Source organism: Eurosta solidaginis, chromosome 1 (genome assembly GCF_040869045.1).
Source record: "Eurosta solidaginis isolate ZX-2024a chromosome 1, ASM4086904v1, whole genome shotgun sequence".
Taxonomy (NCBI): domain Eukaryota; kingdom Metazoa; phylum Arthropoda; class Insecta; order Diptera; family Tephritidae; genus Eurosta; species Eurosta solidaginis.
In genome coordinates this window covers 342269911-342292360 of record NC_090319.1, presented here as the reverse complement: position 1 = coordinate 342292360, position 22450 = coordinate 342269911, and the positions used below count along the sequence as shown (strand labels likewise).

At 34.1% G+C, this 22450-nt stretch overlaps 1 protein-coding gene across 10 annotated transcripts in view; it reads left to right on the top strand.

The window, feature by feature from the left end:
- The window catches only part of Fas1 (fasciclin 1), a 153102-nt gene that overhangs the window by 517 nt on the left and 130135 nt on the right, over positions 1–22450 (top strand). For 7 of the 10 annotated variants that reach the window (XM_067762418.1, XM_067762417.1, XM_067762416.1 and 4 more), the window contains exon 2: positions 10584–11080. In XM_067762418.1, coding sequence (XP_067618519.1) covers positions 10952–11080 — 129 coding nt within the window. In that variant the 5' untranslated portion in view covers positions 10584–10951. The remainder of the gene's footprint in view (positions 1–10583; positions 11081–22450) is intronic. The other 3 variants (XM_067762414.1, XM_067762413.1, XM_067762412.1) reach the window with 3 other exon arrangements.

Below are 22450 nucleotides of genomic sequence, written 5' to 3'. Positions count from 1 at the left end.
TGCAGCTGCTTCAAAAAAAAAAAAAAAAAAAAAAAAAAAACACAAACAAATAAACTTGCGTCTACCTAACAAAGCTTCAAACTAAAGCTTGTGAAAAAAACTAAGAAATTTTAAAGCTAGCCAAAATAGATAAAGAAAATTTCAACGAGTGCCAAGTTTCCAAACGCAGCTTCAACATGGAAAAGTCGTTGTGTACAAAGCTTTGTTGTTGCGTGGCAAATGAACGTGAATATTTGAGGAATTTAAAAAACATATTTTTTATTCAAATACCCATAAGCTAAGACAACTGCAGCAAGCGCAATTATAAAAACACTTGCTACTATTTAAGCATTAATTTACAGTGACAAACACAAAAACAGAACAAAGATTTTTGAATTTAATGAAATTTATATTTTATTCAAAGTTTATTAATTATATTCGTTTTTATGACTATTTGTTCGCAAAATTTTGTACTGAAATTAACGAAATTTCTATTTTCAAATAATAAATTGAATAATGCATTAAATAAATTTTTAAACTTAAAAAATTTAGGTTATAATTAAAAAATAAGAAAAAAATAAAATTAAATTAAATGTTCGATCGAAAAACTTAAGGTCTAGCCAATCATTTACTACTGAGTTAATGATAGTGTTTTGTTTTGTGCTTTCAAATTGAAATTCGATAATTTTATGAAAGCTGTTCTTATTCAGACGGAAAATTCAATAAAAAAATTTCCGAATTTTTTTTTTGTTTTTTTTTTTTAATTTCTTTTTGCTGTTTTATTTCATGATACTTCGGCACAATGAAAATGAGTGATTTAAAACCTTCGACCAGACTTTCGTAGGGGAAGCTACTTGCAGTTGTGTATCCACTTACTCTGGACCGGTGGCCTAGAAAGTCAAAATAGTTATAAAAAGAAACATGATATTGGTTTAGACATCCCACCAATACCTTAAACATGCTGACCTACAGTTATCGTCCTGCGTCTCCTCCGTCTTAACACATCCAAATCATACTTATTCAACAACTCAATCGACCGTTTATACCAAGATATAATACCCCAACTATTTAGGTCCGTTACATCCGAGTAAACAAAATTTTCTTGGACGAATAGCCACTACTTTATAAAAACAAAGTACACATAAACCAACTAACACGTTAAGGCCCACTTTCCGTTCTGGGAAAATTAAATTTTTAGCCCAGAGTTAGTTTAAAAAAATTGTAAAATATGTACAAGTTTAACCCCTCATGTCAGGTTAACTCTGAGTTAAAAGTTAATTTGCCGCTCTGAAAGTGGGCCTAAGAAGCTCAGGTTACACACACGCTTTCATGAATAAATTTATATAATTTTTAAAATTTCAAATTTTGTATAAGTTAAAAAGTTAAAATAAGTTAAATTCTTCAGATGCTTTCTAATATTTGAGTTAAAATATTGTTTACCAAAAAAAAAAAAATAATAATAATAACTAAAACCTAACGACAAAATATTATTAACGAATACATAAAAAAATTTTTTGTATGTAATTAGCGAGACTGGCTCAATTTGGTTTATACAAATTCTCTCTAATTATCAATAAAAAAATTAAATAAACCGATATATTTAATTTCTTTTTTGAAATGTGGAAAAAAAAAAATTTTGTAAAATATTTAAAAAAAAATCTAAATATTAATAGAATAAATATTTACTGTATATGTGATTGCTTCAAAAAAATTTTTTTAAAGAAATTTTAATTTATAAAATTTCAAAAATTTAAAGAAACAAATTTTTAATGAAATGTATAAAAAAAATGTATTAATATGAAAAATATGACAATCATTTCGTTGTTTAGATATTGTCGCTTGAAATTGTTTTTACTCCAAAAACGAATTTAAGTATTGAGAACTAAGGGCTTCATTCTATATTGCGAACGATAGCTCAAACGAACGATTCGCCTCCAAACGATTTCGTCTAGCAATGGTATTCTTTATTATTTTCGTTCGGCCTTTACGTTTTTTACTTTATGTCAAACAGGAAGGCAAAAGCCTTATATATATATGATATGTTACCATCGTTCAACATAGTGCAAATACACTAGCGATTCGTCTCTGAGGCGAAACGAACGTGCGTTTCATAATAGAGAATGAGGCCCTAAATTTCTCATCCAACTAGAAAGAAATTTAGCTCAAAAAATCTTTTGTTTTTCGTTTTTGATAAAAAAATATACCAGTGAGCAGCACTAGTGTTACAAAAATTTAAAGCCGAAATTAAACTCGCAAATTTTTCAGTAAAATATGCATGTTGTATATATATATTATTATATTTACAACGTGTTTTTAAGACAATTGTATGTTAAAAAAACAAAAAAAAAAAAACAAGCAACTAAAAAATTTTAATTTATTGCTGATTCGAATAACCCAGAAACCCTTTCCTTTTCCGCGACCCAATATATGTACATATGTATATGTATGCTTCACCCTATCCCGATTCTTTCCAGGGATTGCTTGCACTCTAACACAATTTTAGATGCCGTGCTATGCGAGATTATTACCTAAATTGCTGCTTGGCTGTCAATATTAAAGTTGATGGACCTGCAGTATAATCTATTTTTTTCCAGTATTTCTTCCACCTGAAAAATGCTACAGTAATCTGGCAGGTTGTAGGATCTTTTTAGTTTCGGATCCGCAGATCCTAGTCCTTCAATCACTTTGAAACCATCCTTATCGTCCGATATTTGGGGACCCTTCCGTCAACCATCCACCTCCATTGTGGCTCAAGAGTCCCCACGAAGCGCAGATACGGAATCAGGTGACTGTTCGTCCTCTAATTGATGACGCTATAGGACTACGGATATATGATCTGCACTCAAGCTGCCTCGAGGCACTGAGCCTCTGTGCTATGCTATGTTCTTTGCAACTAGATCTACTGGTGTAATAAGCAGAGCGGTATACAGTGCATCCGTCGGGATTGTTTTCAGAGCTGCCGTAATGCTAAGCATTGATAGCCTGCATACCCACTCTAATTTTTTGAGGTAGTTTGTTTTTTGTGAATCTGTCCATATTAAAGGATAGGCTTTACAATGGATGTAAATATCCAATGAGATATAGAGGGCGATAAATCCCACATACACCCCAGCATTCTTTTATATGCATAAATTGCCGTCGCGGCCTTCTCCACTCTTTCCTCCACGTGAGCTTCCACGACAACTTACTATCTAGATGATTCCTAGATATTTTGTGCAAAGTTTATCCTGCAGGGTCAGCCCTCCTAGCTAAGGTCTGGTCCAATTTAATATCTTGTACTTCTTCATAAACAAGACCATACCCATCTTCCCCGAGTTGGCCATCTACCCAATATTAGATGACCAGGTATGTACATATATCCCGAAACGACCGATCCATCAAAGAGCAAATTGTTGGAAGACATTTTCCACTTGTGATAGTTGCAACGTCAACTGCATACGCCGTAAACTTGACGGGTCCCTGATCGAACCGGCTGAGCAGTTTGTTGATGGCAGCTTCCAAAGGACTGGTGATAATACCCCGCCCTGCGGGTGCAGTGCCGTATCTACCGACTTGCCTTTGGTGTACGGAGAGCAGTTTTTCATTCACATTGGACTTTATGTACACATCTATCAGCCTCCCAAAGGTTTTGAGCAGAAAAGATGTTAAGCTAATAGGTCTGCAGTCCTTGTAATACATACTGCCGATCTTACATGATTCAGTGATATGTACTGATTGAATATTATTTTATTCAATTCCACGATGGCTTTACTCGAAATTTGTAGCATGGCAAACAATATACCATATGGGCTCGTCAACTTAAACTTAGAGAAAGTATTCACCGCCCATTCGATCTTGGCACTGGTCGCCAAGCCTGGCCCGACCCGCTCCGTGATCGAAGTGTAAGTACTGTCTGCTGGTTCTTTCGGTGGGAAATGTGTCGTAAAGCGACTCAAGGGACTCTTTACTATTATGTGACAATTCCGCGTTATCTATCTTTATAAGTCCCGAGTGTTGTACAGTGTTATAAAAAAAAGTATATCGAAAACAGGCGGGCTTTCAGCGAACACTATTTTTGTTGATACGTTGCAAACATGTTTCCGTCAGTTTATTGATGGCAAATTTGTTCTCTGAACGGCGAGTTGAGCCAAACGAAATAACTATCCTTAAATTTAAAGGAAAAGGACTTCTTAAATTATTTCTGCACTTCACGATAATATTAAAAGGAAACATTTTATTCATAACCATCACTTTAAAATTTTTAAGAATTGCCAACCGCTGAATGGATCGTACATACTCAACGGAACGTTCAGAAAGTTATCACTAAGCGACTGCTCAACATTTATGCATGTTTTCTGAAAGCGCCCAATATGTCGTGCTTCCATTTTTGTGTCTGCAATTGTAAATACATAAATATGTATGTATGCAGGTATGCGACACATAATTATAGACTGCAAGTTTAATATATATGGGGTATTCCACCCCATTTCGACCAATTTTGAACCCGACCCCTTTAGAATTGGCTGAAAGTTTTTCTTCTTTTTCTAGCTTACGAAAGACGTTTTTCAGAATTTTTTCATCCACTCAAAAAAAGTTATGAATTTTTAAAAAAACACCGTTTTTGTTTTCAAAATGCTATAACATTTTCAAAAATTAACCGTTTGGGATCTCTTTTTTTTTTAAATTTGTTTTTAAATGTACTTTTCGGAAAAAATAATTTTAATTTTCCAGTTTTTCGAGATTTTTCGAATTTCGCCATTTTTTTTCTCATAAAAAACTTCAATCAATTCTGCAATCATCCCCACTAATCCCGGAGTTGGCCGATTTTTTTTTTATTTAATTGAAAAAAAAATTTCCAAAAATAAAAATTGTTTTTATTAATTTTATTTATATAACAAAAAAATGTAAGAAAATGATTTTTAAGTATTCGTTTCTTTATATATTATGGTAAAACTTACATGTTTACTGTGTCAGTCATTAATCCTGGTTATTTTAATCGTAGATTACCATTATATATAAAGAAAACAATACTTAAAAATCATTTTATTACATTTTTTTGTTATATAAATAAAATTAAAAAAAAAAAATATTTTATTTTTGAAAATTTTTTTCAATTAAATAAAAAAAAAATATAAAAAAAAATCGGTCCACTCCGAGATTAGTGGGGATGATTGCAGAATTGATTGAAGTTTTTTATGAGAAAAAAAATATGGCGAAATTCGAAAAATCTCGAAAAACTGAAAAATTAAAAAAAAAAACTTTAAAAATTTGTTTGTATTTTTTCCGAAAAGCACATTTAAAAACAAATTAAAAAAAAAAAACCCAAACGGTAAATTTTTCAAAATGTTGTAGCATTTTGAAAGCAAAAACGGTGTTTTTTAAAAATTCATAACTTTTTTTGAGTTGGATGAAAAAATTTGAAAAAATTCTGAAAAACGTCTTTCGTAAGCTAGAAAAAGAAGAAAAACTTTCAGCTAATTCTAAATGGGTCGGGTTCAAAATTGGTCGAAATGGGATGGAATACCCCATATGTTTGCACACATGTAAAAAAGCATATAACATAAATAATAATGAATACAACAGAAGCAGCCACAAGAGGCTTTGGCTCGTAATGCAGCGGGTGGAAAACTTCAAGAAGAAAAAAATAATAATTACTTGTAAACCATACAACAACAATTGCGTAATTATTTTGTTAGCCTTCATCATGATGGGAATAGAGGCGGTCGTGGCGTGGCTGTGGTGGTGTAACGTTTAACAAAAATACTTTTCCTTTTTTCCAAATTCTCAACAAAAAAACTTTTATACAATTTAAGCAAATTAGCGAACCACTTCACGAAATAGGACTGGGAGAAACTCTTGTGCAGCCGGAACTTCTCGTGTGTGCTTGCCTCCTCCCTCATAAACATGCATGTGCAAAACTGTAGTATGTTATGTGAATCTACCACGTGAACATAACCTTGTGTGAGTGTATGTGTGGACATACAAGGATATCTGCTACTGACGTTAGTGACATAACGTTGTAATTATAGAATGTAAAAGGAAAAGAAATGAAGTCCTTGAATAAAAGGTTAAAGAAGAGATGGGTGCGCTGGTTTTGAAGGGCGCTACTAAATCAGGAAAAGGGAATATCCCAAATATAACAATATAACCACCCTCCTCTGCGCTTTCCACTTAACAACAGTTAATATAAAAGTCAGGAAATGAAGTATGTGGGCACGTATGTGTGGCAGAATGAAAAAGGGACAAAAAAGTTAATATCATGAAATTGCTGCATGCATGCCTGGAGAGTATGAGATAATAATATTTTGATACCAACTATATTGAGTCCCTTGGCGATTGATTTCATCGGCATGGTTGTTGTCATCATGTTTGATTTTCGGATGGCTATTTTGGGTTGCTTTTTCGTAAAGTTTTATACACATTTTCTTATTTTCATACTTTACATACTCATACTCTTAGCGTTTTTCGCTCTTTGTAAATTTTCAATCGCTTTTTATTCGCATCACTTGCTTGTATAATTTTATAAATGTCAGTGTTTGAAAGATAAGAAATTTGTCAGCACCCTTGTGAACACAATCATTGAACCATACTACAATACAGCAGGCAATAGTAAAGTGCTACCGCCCGTAACCATAGTTACGATGACTCGTGTTGTTTATCGCTTCCGTTTTGAGCAATTTAAGACCACCAAGACATGTCCCCACCCACTGTTTGAGACACCACCGCACAGTGGTTAGTCATAGTGTAACTTGGATGTATTTCTTACACGGACGTGACCGCTTTTAACCGGAAACCCCTTTTTCTGTTAAATAACTTTATCATTAATCGAACTGAAATCTTCTAAAAATTTTTGATCCGCACCGTATTTTGCGATTTGTTCTACAAAATATTCACAATTATTGATCTAACCGATATTGTGTTGTGAAAACAAAAGTTTCAAATGAAGGTATCTGATAGATTGCTATCCTTCATCTTAAATCTGGAGATGGTGATAACGGCCCAAAAGTTTTTTTTTTTGCAATATTCAGAAAAGTGTTCCGGTGAACATTTAGGCTTCAGCCACATTAGAGCTCAAGTTTAGAACTAGCGTGCATCACAACTTGAGAATCATATGGTTCTCAACAAAAACGGTATTTTTATATGCAAAAAAATTGTGCTTCTCAAGTTGAGAAAGCGATAGTTCCTAATCGTTATTCCATAATTGGACCCAAAAATAAAATTTGAATACTCTGCAGTATTTTTATGAAAATAAAATCAGTCATATAACGTCACGTATATATTGACTTATACTTTTTTCTATAAAACTTAACTCGCTCAACTTTTTGTTGTTGTTTTTCTTACATACTACCGCATCCTAAGAAAACGCTCAAGAAAAATTTCGCATACATTTCATTTGTGACAAATAGTAGTAGCCAAGTTGTTTTCATATATCCTTAATCTTTCTGTTCTCTATGAAGCAGCTTCACTTTTCTGCAAGACAGATACAGCAATGCCCCAGAAGAAATATTGTTAAAATTAACAAATTGGAACTAAAAATTCACTGAAGTTAAAGAGAATTCACATAATAAAGAACACTCTCGCTTAAGTAGAATTGCAAATTCCACTCAAAAAAGTAATAAGTGCAGTCACTGTTAATCGTGGTACTTAACCGACTGTGTTCTTACAGGGTCTTAGCACAATAAATAATGAGGCGCATATATATTACTTGGCGAAAAAAGTGCTTGACTGCTAAAAAGGCTTTAGAAAAAGGTAGAAGAAAGCGTATGAGTGTTCTTGGCAGGTGATTACTACTTGACAAACGAAATTTTTCTTGAGGGTTTTTTATATGGACTTTCCACTTTTCGTTTGGCGTGGATACTACGCACTACGCAAGTGTCCTTTCCCAAACATGAAATATTTGTTCTTAAAAGATGTACTTGAAACTCAAGCGGTTTGAAGGAAAAATACTGGTTATTAACTTGAGAACAAGGAGGTTGGAAAATATTGAGCGAATATTATTGGATATAAGCTTGGGAACTATGATTTTCTCGGAAGTCTGAAAAGTTGTTTAATGTTTAATGGGTTTAATTGGTATACCTTAAGACCTTGGAAAACTTGCCATATCCATATCCATACTAAACAACTGATTCAACCAACCTTACGGAAATCAATATAATTGGTTAATGGTACCTCACCACAACGCCCTAGCCGTAATTATGTCATATCCCACCAATTGGATTCTGGTTTTTCGCCATATCCATAACTTATAAATATTAGAGGTGGTGAATTTACTAATTTTTTTGATATGTTTTGAATAAATGACGTATTAGTTGTGCAACTTGTTATTAATTTTTTACATTTTCTTCTTTTTTATGAAATTATCATATCTTTTTAGGTTTCGGGACGATTTTTTTGTTTAAGGCACCGATGCCAATAGATAAGGTTAAGAAAAAAAAAATGGTTATGACTAAGGTACTATGACTATTTGTTTGTTTTAATGGTGTGTTTAATTTATACTTATTATTAAGAATTCGTGAGTTTAACACCGGCTTATAATAATTGAATATTCGAAAACCGCCTGTGTTAGTGTTAAGGCAACTGCAGTTTCACCGTGTGATTCGCGGTTCGAATCTCGGTGAAACCTTTGAAAACATTACGAAAATGCCTGATGATGATTACGTGGCGGTTTTCGAAATGGTACCATCGCAATATGCCAGTAAATATTTCTTTGCATCTTTTCAGTTTCTCTTAGAAAAACATAATAATTGAATATTCAATTATTATAAGTCGGTGTTAAGCTCATGATTTCTTAATAATAAGTACTATGACTATGCCAACTTTACTAGTATCTTAAATATGTAGGCTACACAAATTTAGTAAAACCCGCTTCCCTTTTGTAACAGAATAAAAACGGTACTAGTATCGGATAAAATATAGACAGAGCTGGGGTACCACATGGTTCTTCACTTCGTCCTCCCATCGGAGTGGGATTATTAGTGTATTCAATACTGAAATATTATACATTCTGTGTGTTTTTTAATTTTTGTTTGGTAGTGAAACCGGCCTTGGGTACCAAGAAATATATACACTGAAAGAAATGGTGCTAGTAAAATCAACAAATCGGTTCTGTTGTTCTTGATTTAACGGAGATTCGGTGAAATTGGTCGAATTATGTTTAATTCGACCGAGTTCTCTGTCAAGCGAACAAATTAGTTAAGTCATTTCAACAGAAGAGAAATTGTCGCTCTTAAGTTAACAAATTTTTTTAAAATTGACAGATTCCTAATCAATCTAACTGATTTTTCTGTTAACACAACTGATCTTACAGGTCATTTCAACGGCGATCAACTGTCAATACATGAACAAATTTCAAAGAGAATTTTACGCTTACTGCGCTCTCTACTTTGTATTTATGTATGCTGTGTACTATATGTATGCACATATTTACATATGTATATGGCGGCCACCGTGGTGTGGTGGTAGCGTGCTCCGCCTACCACACCGAAACCCTGGGTTCACACCCCGGGCAAAGCAATATAAAAATTTTAGAAATAGGGTTTTTCAATTAGAAGAAACTTTTCCTCTATATATTTTCTATAAATCAAGTTTTGGTTGTAAAGATGGACATTCGGGCTATTAGCGAGCTTTGGGCAATTTTTGCCGTAGTGCTTTTGTTTAGCTATATTTTATTAAAATGATTTGTTAAAAATAGACGTTTGTGACCACAAAAAGAAATCTATTTGTACTATGGCACTATTGTGAATGTTTGCACTGCATTACCGGCAGTTGCTATTGTACGCTAGGCGACAGCGCACGCTGTGTTGTGCGCTAGATGACAGTGCAAGCTGTAAGTTTGAATTGAGTGACGGCAATTGCTATTATACGGTAAATGGCAGCGCAAGCTGTAAGTTAATAGAACAGCTGATTTCCGTTGATATTTGATAGGAGACTTTTATATTGGTTGCGCAAGATGCGCACGGGTTGGGCTCGTTACCATAATTGCAGTTTATACCCGTTTCTATCAATAAATATGAAACTGTACCTACTGTTACTGTCAGATTACCAAAATTTCGACGGCTAAAAAAATCAAACAATTCTAAATATAAAAAAAAAATCGATTCTCCATTCTTAAAAAAAAGAACGCAGCTTTAAGACAAATAAACTTTTGTTTATAAAAATTGAAAAGAAACACTTTTACTATGATGCATAACAAGTGCAACACGGGATATATGTACAATTGTTTAACATAGAGAATAGAAATTTGGCAAGGAAAATATTCTACCGATATTTTTTCCGCCAAGGCTTAAAAGCATCTTCAAAGTACATTTGTACTTCTCCACATACTAAACTTATTCAGAATCTTACAATTTACAAAAAGTTATTTGCATCAATAATTTTGCATACACGTTTGCTTGGTTGCAAACCACTGTACGGTATTTTGCATGCGCTTATGTAAGCTGCGCCATCAATCGATGATTGCAAAAATCAGTACACAATTTTAGCGGTTATTGGCAATTGGCAATTGGCGAAATTCAATGCAACACCCCTCTTGAATTTTGTGAGTGTGTATGAATGTGTGAATGTAAATTTTTGGTATTTTTGAACAAAATGCATTATGCAATGATAAAATAAAAAATGTGTTACAGGCAAATTGCAAACAACGAAGAAAATTTATGACATCTTAAACTAAACCTATATACATACAAATGCATGTATATATTCATGTATGCTTAGAACATTTTATCAAATTAATCAATTGTGTACAAAAGACATAAATGTAATAAATCGTTTGACCTTTTTTTTGGTTGCATATCAAATACTCGCCAACTTGCTGACATTTATGTACCAACATTAATCAAATACGACGACGTCGCGCTTTCATCAACTTTATAATTGTAGGCCACAACAAATTACACACACAAGTATACTTACCTTTGTGCAGTAGTGTAATTTTACTAGAAAACTGTCTAGTAAACAGAACAATAAATAAAAAAAAAAAACAATAAGTGTGAAAATGCCATCGGGGTTCCGCAGGTGCACGCTGCAGGCTGTGTTGCTTGCCTGCCTCTGCTTGACTATATTGCCTTGGCGCGTTAACGCTAGCATCTTAGAAAAACTCCGCGATGACTCGGATCTGTCGCAGGTAAGTCAACACCTTAAAATAAATATTTTCTTAATGTACTTTTTTTTAGCAGGTTTTTATTTAACTTTATATGTACATATGTAGGTCAGCGTTGCCGTTTCAAATTCCCTTAATGACTCAAAAACCAAGTTCAAATGTATACAAAACTCCCCACAATAATTTATAAAATACCTCGAATATTCCTCAAAATTGAAATTAACATTTTTGTAGCCTAGTGATAGCCAAAATAAGGTTGATAAATTTGTGTCGTCACTTTAACCCTTTCGATACGGCAGATGATTTGCACAAACTTTATTTTTTACCTTTTGGATGCCCATCACTCCAATACTGTATTGCAAAATGGTCTTTATTAGCTTACTTTGCGAGTAGTACAATTATACTTCACTTCGCCACTGATAGCGTGTTTAAACCAAACTGCATACTGATTGTTCAGCTTGCGCTGCTTTTATACTCACCGTTGCTTTGTTCGCATATTTCTCCAAAGGTCTAGACGTTTCACCTTCTAGAACTCTTGTATCTCCAGCTTGGTAATTATTTATCTGACTACATGCCTACTTGTAGTTTATAGCCATATGCGTGTGTATATGTGAGCCACTACTTCGGCTGATGATTACATGTGTTTGTGAGTTATCTCCTCGTCGCCGTCTATGTATGTGTATAAATGATTGATGTATTCATGTACACGAGTGTAGCTTGCCTTAATGTTACATATACATAAGAGTGGCGGCTTCATGTTTGTGTTGTTGCTGATTATTTACTAATAGCTTAGTGATGTCAACATTCGCCACAATATGTAACATAGCGATATTTTAAGGTTGAACATATATGTCCCAGAGGTATTTCAGAATGGGACATATTTGTCCTAACAGGCTACAAACTACACGCAGGTAGTATAAAACTTGTTCGGAAGTAATAAATTATATAAAATTTTATTTATCTTATGAAATGGTGAAACAAAATATTGCGTTAAGAATGGAAAATGACAAACCTGGTGAATAATTTTGGGCTTTTCTCGACTTTTCGATTTGTGCATGGAGTCCAACAACGTATTTTTTACAGCTTTATGTGTAAATGATTCCCTACTTTTCTCATTGACTTTGTAACTATACAACGACCTTATAGGTCAACGGGATCGTTTATAAATAGTAAATTCCTTTCCCTTTTCGATTAGCGACTCAGCTATTTCTACAGCACTGGCAAGAAGCAATGTTTGTACCTATACACCGAATATATAACCCAAGTGTTAACAGTAGCTAAAATTTTGTTATGATGAACAATTTGCGTGATTGAAAAAGTAAATGCAATGCGCGATATATGTGCCTCTAACGAGATTGAGGCCGAGCTTCCCTTCCAATCTGCGTCGTACTCTTTTCTATTTTTCCTATAAATTGTCGGACGTACATAGGTCCCGTACATGTTTTACGCCGACTCCGAACGGCAGATGAGTTTTCATTGAGAAGCTTTTCATGGCAGAAATAAACTCGAAGTGTTTTCCAAATCATTGCCGGCAGGCGATCCCGCTTAAGAAAAACTTTTGTTGAACTGAGTTTCAAATGAAAAATCTTGTTTATTAATCTAGCATCTACGGGGTAGTAGTCGGAGCACGCTACCACCACACCACGGCGGCCGCCCCACTTGCTTGATTATATTATGCAATTCTGTCGTTTGATCTGCCAAGTCCTACCCACCTGTTATTTTGCGGCACGTCTTCATGATATCAGGGCACGGAAACTCTTCCCCAGTTCTATTTTTCATTTTTCTTGAGTTAATGCACTTATACTCGCGCGATTTGCAGTTTATGGTGGGGCAAAGACTAAAAGCAGGGACATACAATATGCCCCCTTTTTAGAATCCTGCTGGGTTACATACGTCTCAAAACTCCATTTTTTTCTGCATATTTTTAACAAAACAGTTATAAAATATATTTTTCCACTTAGCAGTGTTGGGGTAATCTTTTGTTTTAGAAAAATCAACACCTATTAGAAATGTATATGCACAATATTTTATGAAAATTACGCGTAAATTGAATACAGTATAAGCGGACGTTTACAAATTAGTCATCAAACCAAACACGGTACAAACTGTTCAGACGCTTTCCAATAACGATAAACTGAAATTCTTGTGAGCTGCTGACTGAGACTTTTTCGTTGAGTTTCTTATGAAAATTGCAATTTTCAGGGTCAAGTAAACATGCTGTGGGATACCAGTGTCCCTACGTAGCGAAAGGGTTAACGTGTTATGTCCTCCCAATTTAGTAATGCAAGTTACACTAAGGACATTGATTCGCAATCCTACAAAAGGGAATTTCCATATATTATATATAAGGGGCTTAGTTTATAAATCCCTCGGAAAGTTTAAAGCTTTCATTTGAGATTTTGAGTATGAAAATCGATAGATTCGATTATTGGTGCCATACCATATCTCCTTAGTCATAACTTTGTATACCAAATGTGTAAACAAAAGACATCTGTTTTGCAGATTTTTGTATCATCACAATAGGTTTTTGCTATTTTTTTTTATAAAATACTCCCAATTGAGGGGATGTGTGGAATAACTCAAGAATCAACCTTTTGAGAAAAGTGAAAAAAAACTTTCCAATGCAGGTAAAAATAAATTTATAATAATCGTACTTGGTAGGATTTCAGATAGTATGATTCTTTGATAAGAAAAAGTAACAAATTTTATATATACATAATTTTATTAGAAAATGGATGATTTCTTCGTTTTTTTTTTTTAGTTATACCGTTATTCCATAGATCGAATATTAAATATTTTTATTGAGGTGCTTTATTAAAAAAAATAGTAGATACATTAATAACCATTGTTAAATACATTATATTCTATTATTTAGATGTGCTTAGAACTATTTGTTATTTCCGTTTGTTATTTTTAGCATTTTTTTTTTTACTGCTTTTATCATTTTTAAACTTTTTCTATTTTTTAACAATGGAGTTCTCTGTCTGCTTAGTCGTTTTTGAAACCACTTCAATTCTTTTATTTTTCAGTTCTTTCTGGTCTACGACATTGAATATATTTTCATACCATTTCGATGCTTCACTACTGCAAAATTTTATTAGAGAGTTATACCGTTTTTCCATAAATGAAGCTAATATCTTTGTTAAATATCACTATTATTTTCTGAGATGAATATGGTATGTGTATTTAATCGTGCTCTTTTTATTCAGTTGATTTATGGAAAAACGGTGTAACTCGACTCCACACATCCCTCAATTATTGATTTAATTACAAATTAACAAATTGCATTGATAGAGAGCCATGTTATTGACTTCATAAAAGAACATAATTGTAATATTGCAAGATTTGTTTAAAAAAAATTAAAATGCCGTTTCAAATCATCCATAGGTTATTGCTAAACGAAATTCCCCACTAATTCCCCAAACTATAGCGTTGTCCAAAATTTACGCACAAAAGTTCAAAATTGCCCACATTTGGGAAATCATCTATAAAATGGTAACGCTGATGTATGTAGGCATTTGTTTATTTTACTTTCTTTTTCGGTTTATTTAGTTGTTATTCTTAACACTAAGCATTTTCATGCAAGTATTAGTGCTATTTTGCTGTTATTGGTTTTAGCTTCCGTAGACGTTTTCGTGTTTCATTGTTGTTCCTATTTTTTTTACAATTGCTTATGTTGTAGTTTTCTTCAACCTTTGACTTTTTGGCCTCCTGTCTTTTACATTATACAAATACACAAACTCATATAGTCATGGGAAATGTTATAGCACACTAAAGTCACTCGATACTTTGACAACAACAAAGCAACCAATTCACACTGAATGCTTTCTCAGGAAAGATTTGGCAAGTTTAGCATAAATGCGATTTTTGGAAAGATAATTTCTCAATTATTTTAATGCAATGACTAAAATAAACCCAAATATGACACAAAAATATATAGAAGTCATTTTTATAAATATATCTGAGAAAAAAACCAGCGACTACCTTGAGAAAACAACGAGTAATTTGCCAAAGTATCGAGTGACGGCTCTTAACAAATAAAAACTCTTTGACTAAACAGGATTAGAAACCGATATGAAATTACTTTTCGATTTCGCAGGGCCGAATTAACCCTCAACGGGGCCCTACGTAACCATCATTTTGGGGGCCCTTTTTTCACGTCCGTTCCCTTCTTTTTTCGATTAAAAAATACAAACTTATATCTTTCATAAAAATTTTATTATCACAATGTAATAATATCAATAAAATTGCTATCTACATTTTAAACATGTCGTTTTCTACATTTGTTTTCGGCAAATTCATCAAAATCGATTTTGTTCAATAAATCTGACTCAATGCAAAGTATACCTAACATCTCGAGTCGCTCTTGTCGCGTTGTAGCTCTTTCAGCAGCTTTGATTCTTTTTAGTTGCAAGAAGGTCGTTCGGAAAAACAATTTGTGATCATTAATTTAAAAAAAATCCGAAGAGCTATTTCTGTGTTAGGAAATACATCGGCTAATTGAACTTCCATTAGAATCTTATACAAATGACTATTAGTTTTTTGTGCATCGGTGTATCTGGAGTTCACGTAACTTTGTAATTTTTCATTTCAATGAAAAATTCTTCCAAATCTCTGGAATAAAAACGAACCAAGTTATTTATAGCTTCGCGGAGGTCTCCATCACTTAGAGAAAGGTTGATGAGAAATACAAATTTCTCTGAAACTTTCGTATACACTTTAGAATGTCGTTTGATTTCACTGTGAAGATTGTCGATGATTTCGAGGAAACATTTTGTCATAAAATCATCGCGAGGCGAAAATTCTACTTCTGGAGCATTTCCGTCATTAGGTTGTTTTTTCTACGACGAGTACGTTTTACGATTTCTGTATAACCTACACCAGGTAATAATTGTTTTGTTTTTTCCTCGAAATCATTGAACTTTTCACGGAATGAAACTAAACTCTTAAACTTAACTCAAACTGATTGTCTTGCCTCTACTGTTGCGGCCTTTTATCCTCTGTGATTTCTCGTTTGCATACTTCTAGGCTCTTCCAGAATTTACTTAGTTATTGCTATAAAATTATAACTACAGATGCACGTGTATAGCTTCTCATATTGTGAGCGACACTTCCACAATTATAATTGCATATTTTTGGGAGCATATCAGATAAGATATCTGGATGTGTTTGTGCGTCTCTTCTCCGCTGTGTGTACGTACATATGTGTAGACATAATGATTGATCTATTGATGTGCATACAATTCACTGCTTAGCATCGGCTTAGAGATGATAGTATCCCTTAGTGTTGCTAATTTTCGTCACAATATCATTAAAAAAAGTTAAAAATGTTCGGGTGTAGGTTCGAATACTTACTATGTGGAAATTTCAAATTATAAAAATGTAAAATTGTTCTCCATAACCCTACAGAAACAGCGAAACTAGTTTTTTCATTAAAATTTATCTATTTGATTATTGATTTAAATAAGTGATGCATTTTTCTAAAGTTATTCACTTAAGGCACAACTCGTTCAAACAAATCACTTTCTCCTCCAACACCCCATATTCGAGTCATATATCAAGAAGAGAATATTAAGAATATATTCAGATATGAATCGTGTGTCAGTATACATATACCGCAGTGCAGAATTGTATATCTAAAATTTATATAAATAAAAAATAAATGTAAGGCACGATAACCTCCGAAGAGATCTAAGGCCGAGCTTCTCTTTCAATGTGCGGTCGGACGGGACCTACATGTTTTATGCCGACTCCGCACGGCATCTGCAAGGCAGATGAGTTGTCACTGAGAACTTTTCATGGCAGAAATAAATCCGGAGCGCTTGCCAAACACTGCCGGGGGGCGACCCCGCTTAGACAAATTTTCTTCTAACTGAAAAACCTTATTTCTAAAATTTTGATGTTGCTTTGCCCGGGGTGTGAACCCAGGGCATACGGTGTGGTAGGCGGAGCACGCTACCATCACATCACGGTGGCCGCCAAAATTTTATATAGAAAACATATATAAACTCCCAGTATCGCTGCATATACAGGGTGCCAACATTTTTTTTATATAATTTTAACTCTTCATAAGGTAAGTGCTCAAACAAGAAGCACATTTTCAACTTTTTTTTTACTTCGTACATCGTGATACGCTTGACTATGATATCGAACCTTGTCAGAAAGGTGTCTGGTTCTTTTCTTATTAACAATTTTTGTGCCCAAATAAAGCGGGTGCTGCAAACAAGTTTTTTAGAGCAGATATTTACTACCTAGATACATAAAATAGTACTTAAATACGAACTGACGAAACCCCCCTTCGCGGCTGGATCATATACACGAACATACAAATATCTACACTGCCTCTGATGCAATATGTGACAATTCTCTGACCTAATTCCTTATTGCCTTGCAACCACTCACACCGCCTCACATTTATTCCAATGGCGTTGTTGTTGCCCTTGAATTTCGGATTTGCCTTCTACCTGGGTGCTCGCCAGCTGTCGTCTATGCATTTACAAATGTACGGATGTGAAGTTGGTGAAACAGCCAAATGTGTTTGTGGCCATGGTAACAGCTGCAATTTCATTCATATTTTTGTGGCAACCTTAAATCATCATACAACGCGAGAGGACGTCAATGCGTTGCAGTTGATAAATATGTACATTAGGGTCGTTCTTATAAAACAAATAAACGATTTTTCCAGTCTCATCGCTTTAGATGGTAGTATTTGGGTAAAAAAATATCACATATAAAGTTTGGTCACAATTGGGGACGGGGGATCAATGTTAAGATTGCTCTATGAAGACTCAAAAAATTTAAATTTGAGTTTTTGTTTTCTAATACCCAAAATCGACAATATTATAGTAGGCGATATCATAATTAGATCCGGTTTTTCAGTACAAGTCTAGCTCAGTTTGTCAGTTAAACTACGCTTACACTTATTCTGCAGTTTTTAAGTCTGCTATAACAGAAGTTTAAGCTGAGCTAAAGCGGCCCATCTGTCAGGGTTAAACTCTAATTAATCTATCAGTTATTTGCGTTCGTTCGCAATGGCGTTGAACAACATTTGGGCTTGAGTGCGATTGTGCGATAACTAGTATACATCTTAAATCACAACCATTGTTTCGAAATAGTAGCATTCATATCGGAGTCATAAATGAGCTCACAAATGACTTCTTTCTATCTCTTTTATGACTTTGAATGTTTGTATTTAAAAGATGTATCTGAATAAAAACTACATTATATGTTAAAGTATTCATTTTAATATTTCGATTAACGATGTGCTGAAACTTAAATGTTTTGAAGAAACAAATATCGAAAAGTCGCCCAATCCAATTCCTTTGATAACATGTTCAATGTCATATAATCTTATTCATTGAGAAAAAATTGTTGCATCCAAAGCCGTATCTTAACTTAAATCCAACGTTTTAAAAAGATATTTCAGATTTCGTAAATCTACAAGCATCGCTATGTTTTGCATGCTTTCACAAGCATTTAAAATTTTTTCTATCTCTTGTCGTGCCCAAACCACATTATATGTATATGGTCATATATAAGTGCTGAAATGTTTAAGGTCTTTAAAATTTTTATGGAACAAAACATTCTGGAAGTGCTATCCAAACATTGTTATATTCATTTAGTCCGCTGATCATGTTCCCTTTTATGCAGATTTAAATGTGTGCCACAGTCGTATCCGTAATCCGGGACCTTTCCATAAAAAAATTTGAATTTGTATGGGTGGTGCCAAACCCCTTTTTCTAATAGATCCAAATTTTCGTTAAAACGTTGATATTAAAAATATTGACGTTGAAGTAATCGGCACAGGAGGTATGCAGTTTAAAAACTGTGGGAGGTGCCACATTCATTTTCCAAATTCCTCAGCTGTTACAATTTTTTTTACATCTATGGACGTTTACGCTTAAACTTTATATGGACTGCTAAGCGTCAAACTTTATCTACTCTTCTGAAATTGCCGCGCATAAAATTAGTTCTACTTAATTTCAATACTCATTGTACTCAGATTCAACTGAAATATGTGTCTTGTTTCACCTCTTAAAATGGTGCGAGTCCACAATTCATCGCAACTGATTCAGCTAAATGTTATACACTATGGCCATCAGAGGGTTGTGTCTCCGCTTTTCGGTACACCCTGTGCTGTAGCTAGTTATTTAACCGCTGCCGCTAGATGGGTCTCCTAAGCTTTATCTAAGCGAGGATAAGCGTTTTCTTTTTACGCGAAAACGAAAACGTATACGCGTGTAAAAAAAAACACGGCTAATATCGATGTTGTGCATCCGCCTGCCAAGGGTCTTTACTCTGACATTATTGGTTTAAGAGTTATTTGATTTTTCGTATGCTGGCCTATATATATTATAAATATTAGCTTTAGCCCACCCTAAACCGGACCAAAATTTAAATATGACATAGTAGGCCATTTTTCGCAGCTTTATTGTGGTCAGACTGTAAAAAGGTCGTTTATTTGACCACCCTAATGCACCTACATATATACATATGCATGAAGTGAGTTAAGGTGAGTTGTTTTCTCTTTACTGGAAAATTGTAATTGCGAGCATGCTGTCCTTGACCTCTCCCGCTGTGCAAATAAATAGGCTTAAAGGCAAGTGGTAATAAAAAAATTTCAAAATTTATAAAAGACTGTCCTCGTGGAATTAACGTAACATCCGTGCATACCTTTTACATAATTTCTTTTTATTTTGACATATTACTGTGAATGTGTTGACAAGTAAGCTTGCCAAAAAAATCGATAAGTTACACAAAACAGTTTTGCCTTAATTTGTTGCACTGCCGTGTTTGTTGGCCTTGTTTTAAGCGAATGTGCGTTTGTGTTGGTGTGTTTCCGTTTTATGTAGCACACATTTGACCGGTGCCTCTTTTTTCATTGTTCTCTTCTTTTATTTCACCTAGCATCCTGAGTCGGTAATCGATATTTTTTAAACTTTTTGCTCTTTCTGCTCTTTTTCGTATTTTTATGCTCGCCTTAGCCTTATATCGTGCGATTTTATTTGCTTTATTCAGCCTTCTTGACTTTTACCGATATCCGTTCCATTAAATATTGACTTTATATATTTGTGTGTGTATGGGTTTGTGTGCATATGTACTATTGTATACACATCTTTGCTTTCTATGTATTTTAATGTTTACGTCACCTGTTCGTGTATTATATGTTTATGCCTTTGTATAATATGCCTTTTTCAAAACTGTTTTGCTATGTACCTTTGAAAATTTGTGGCCATGTGCTTATGTATATAAAATAAGCCTCTTTCGTATTGCACAAGAAAATATAAATACAGTAGTAACTCGATTCGTGAACATACTCGGTACTTGTACACATCGATTCTTGCAATATAGAATATTTTTCCACTACATACTCAGTACTTGCGACATCCAAAAAATTTGCACTCGATACTTGCGACCATGGTGGAAACACCAGGTGAAGTAAATAAAAAGAGATAGAAAATGTACGCTATCTGAAAGGGTAGGGATGTATTTTCAACGGTCAGAAGAGGGTAAAATGTTTACCCGCTTTGGAAAAGTAGGAGTAGAGAAACAAATGCTTTGCTACGAAAGCCATTACAGACTGTTTTTTTTCAGCATATCAGTGCAACCTAATGCCAATACAAAAGAGATACACAGGATCAGTGCGAGCTTATATTACTTTAGGCATCGAATAAAATTAAAAACTTAAACTGCGATGAGTAGTAAAATTCAATAATGCGTCTAAAGTAAATTGACCTCAACTTCAACTGCAGTTGAAGCTTTTATCGAAAAACCGGACATAAGTGGGAGAGGTGTTATCCATTATATAGTTCAACTGTAGGAACTTTGCGCAATTAAATGGGTTTCGGGTTTGATGAAAAGTTTTACAGTCACACTTGGAAGTGGTCGTAATACTTTTAAATGTGTTTCGATCTCTAAAAACCCATTGTTCTTTCCATCTGCTCTGTTGATTTGACATTGAGTGTCGGAAGTAGAACATATGATCTTCTAATATATCATACAAACTTGATCAGAAGATCTCCCATAAGCTCTTGGCAGTTAATTCATGATGTATTACTAATGGTCTCAAGTTATTATTTACTAAAATATGTCAGGGGATATAACAGGAGTCGGCCTAGAACCAGAAGGTGCTAATCCGATCGAGCCGAATTCATATATTCTAAATTACAATCCATAACTGTAACATTCCTCTTATCTTAGTGGTCTAATTTTTAGGCCAAAACAACAATAGTGAGTAACAATTTTTTGTAACTGTATTTATAAATCCATTGTTTTAGCGAAGTGTTCACATAAATAAGGTGTAATACGGCAATTTTGGTGTTCTTGCACATTTCTCGAAAGTTTCTATAAGCGCTGCACAGGCGAAAATCCTTGTTGGATATGACGGGAATTCAAATAGTTTGTTTGAACAAAGACCTGTTTCAATTTTTTTTGGAACAAATTAATTGCTGTGATAGACTAATCCTCTTTCGCACGTGTATTTTGGGACATTTGAATCAGTTTTAACTGGCGTTTTATTGAGTGCTGAGGTCTCATAATAGCAGCGGAAAAATCTACGTTGCTTACAATAAAACAAAAAGCTGACATTTTAAGAAAGCTAAGTCGGAAGAGACTAGATTTGCTTAGAATGGGCTGATCAAAATAACGCATCTTTAGACGATATTATGACGCTCCAGAGACTTAGAAGCAGCGTAATACTGAACAAGCGAACTTGCACAAAACAAACAAAAATTTTAATTTTTTTTAGTTCCACATAAAGCATGTTAGTCTTTATATATTATGTATATGAACGAATAATAAACTTATTTTCCGAACAAATTCTTTCATAAAATTGCCTTTTATTTCATACGAAAAAACACTTGGTACTTGCGGCAACCTCGAAATTTGTAGCGAGCATGGTTTCCCTTACGCGCAAGAATCGAGTTACTAATGTATGTATATACCTGTGTTTACACTATATGTAATATACAACACCTTGTCAATATATTCGCGACTTTTTACCTGTTGCATCGTCCTGTTTACGATTTAAGTACTCGTATATTCAAAATAAAGATAAAATGACTTACTTACTTATTTAATTGGTGCTTAATCGTTTAAACGATTATGGCCATCCAACAAGGCGTTTCAGTCGCTTTCTCGCTGGGTTAACTGGCGTCAATTGGTCACACCAAAGTAGTTTAACTCGTTCTCCACCTGGTTCTTCTAGCGGAGTGGGGGCATCCTTTGCTTCCATAGGCAAGTTCCGATATAAATACTTTCTTAGCCGGAGCATCATCTTTCATTCGTATCATAAAGCTTAGCCAGCGATGTCGCTGCGTTTTAATTCGCTGGACTATGTTGATGTCTGTGTATAGCTCATCATTCAATTTTCTTCGGTACTCGCCGTCGCCAACG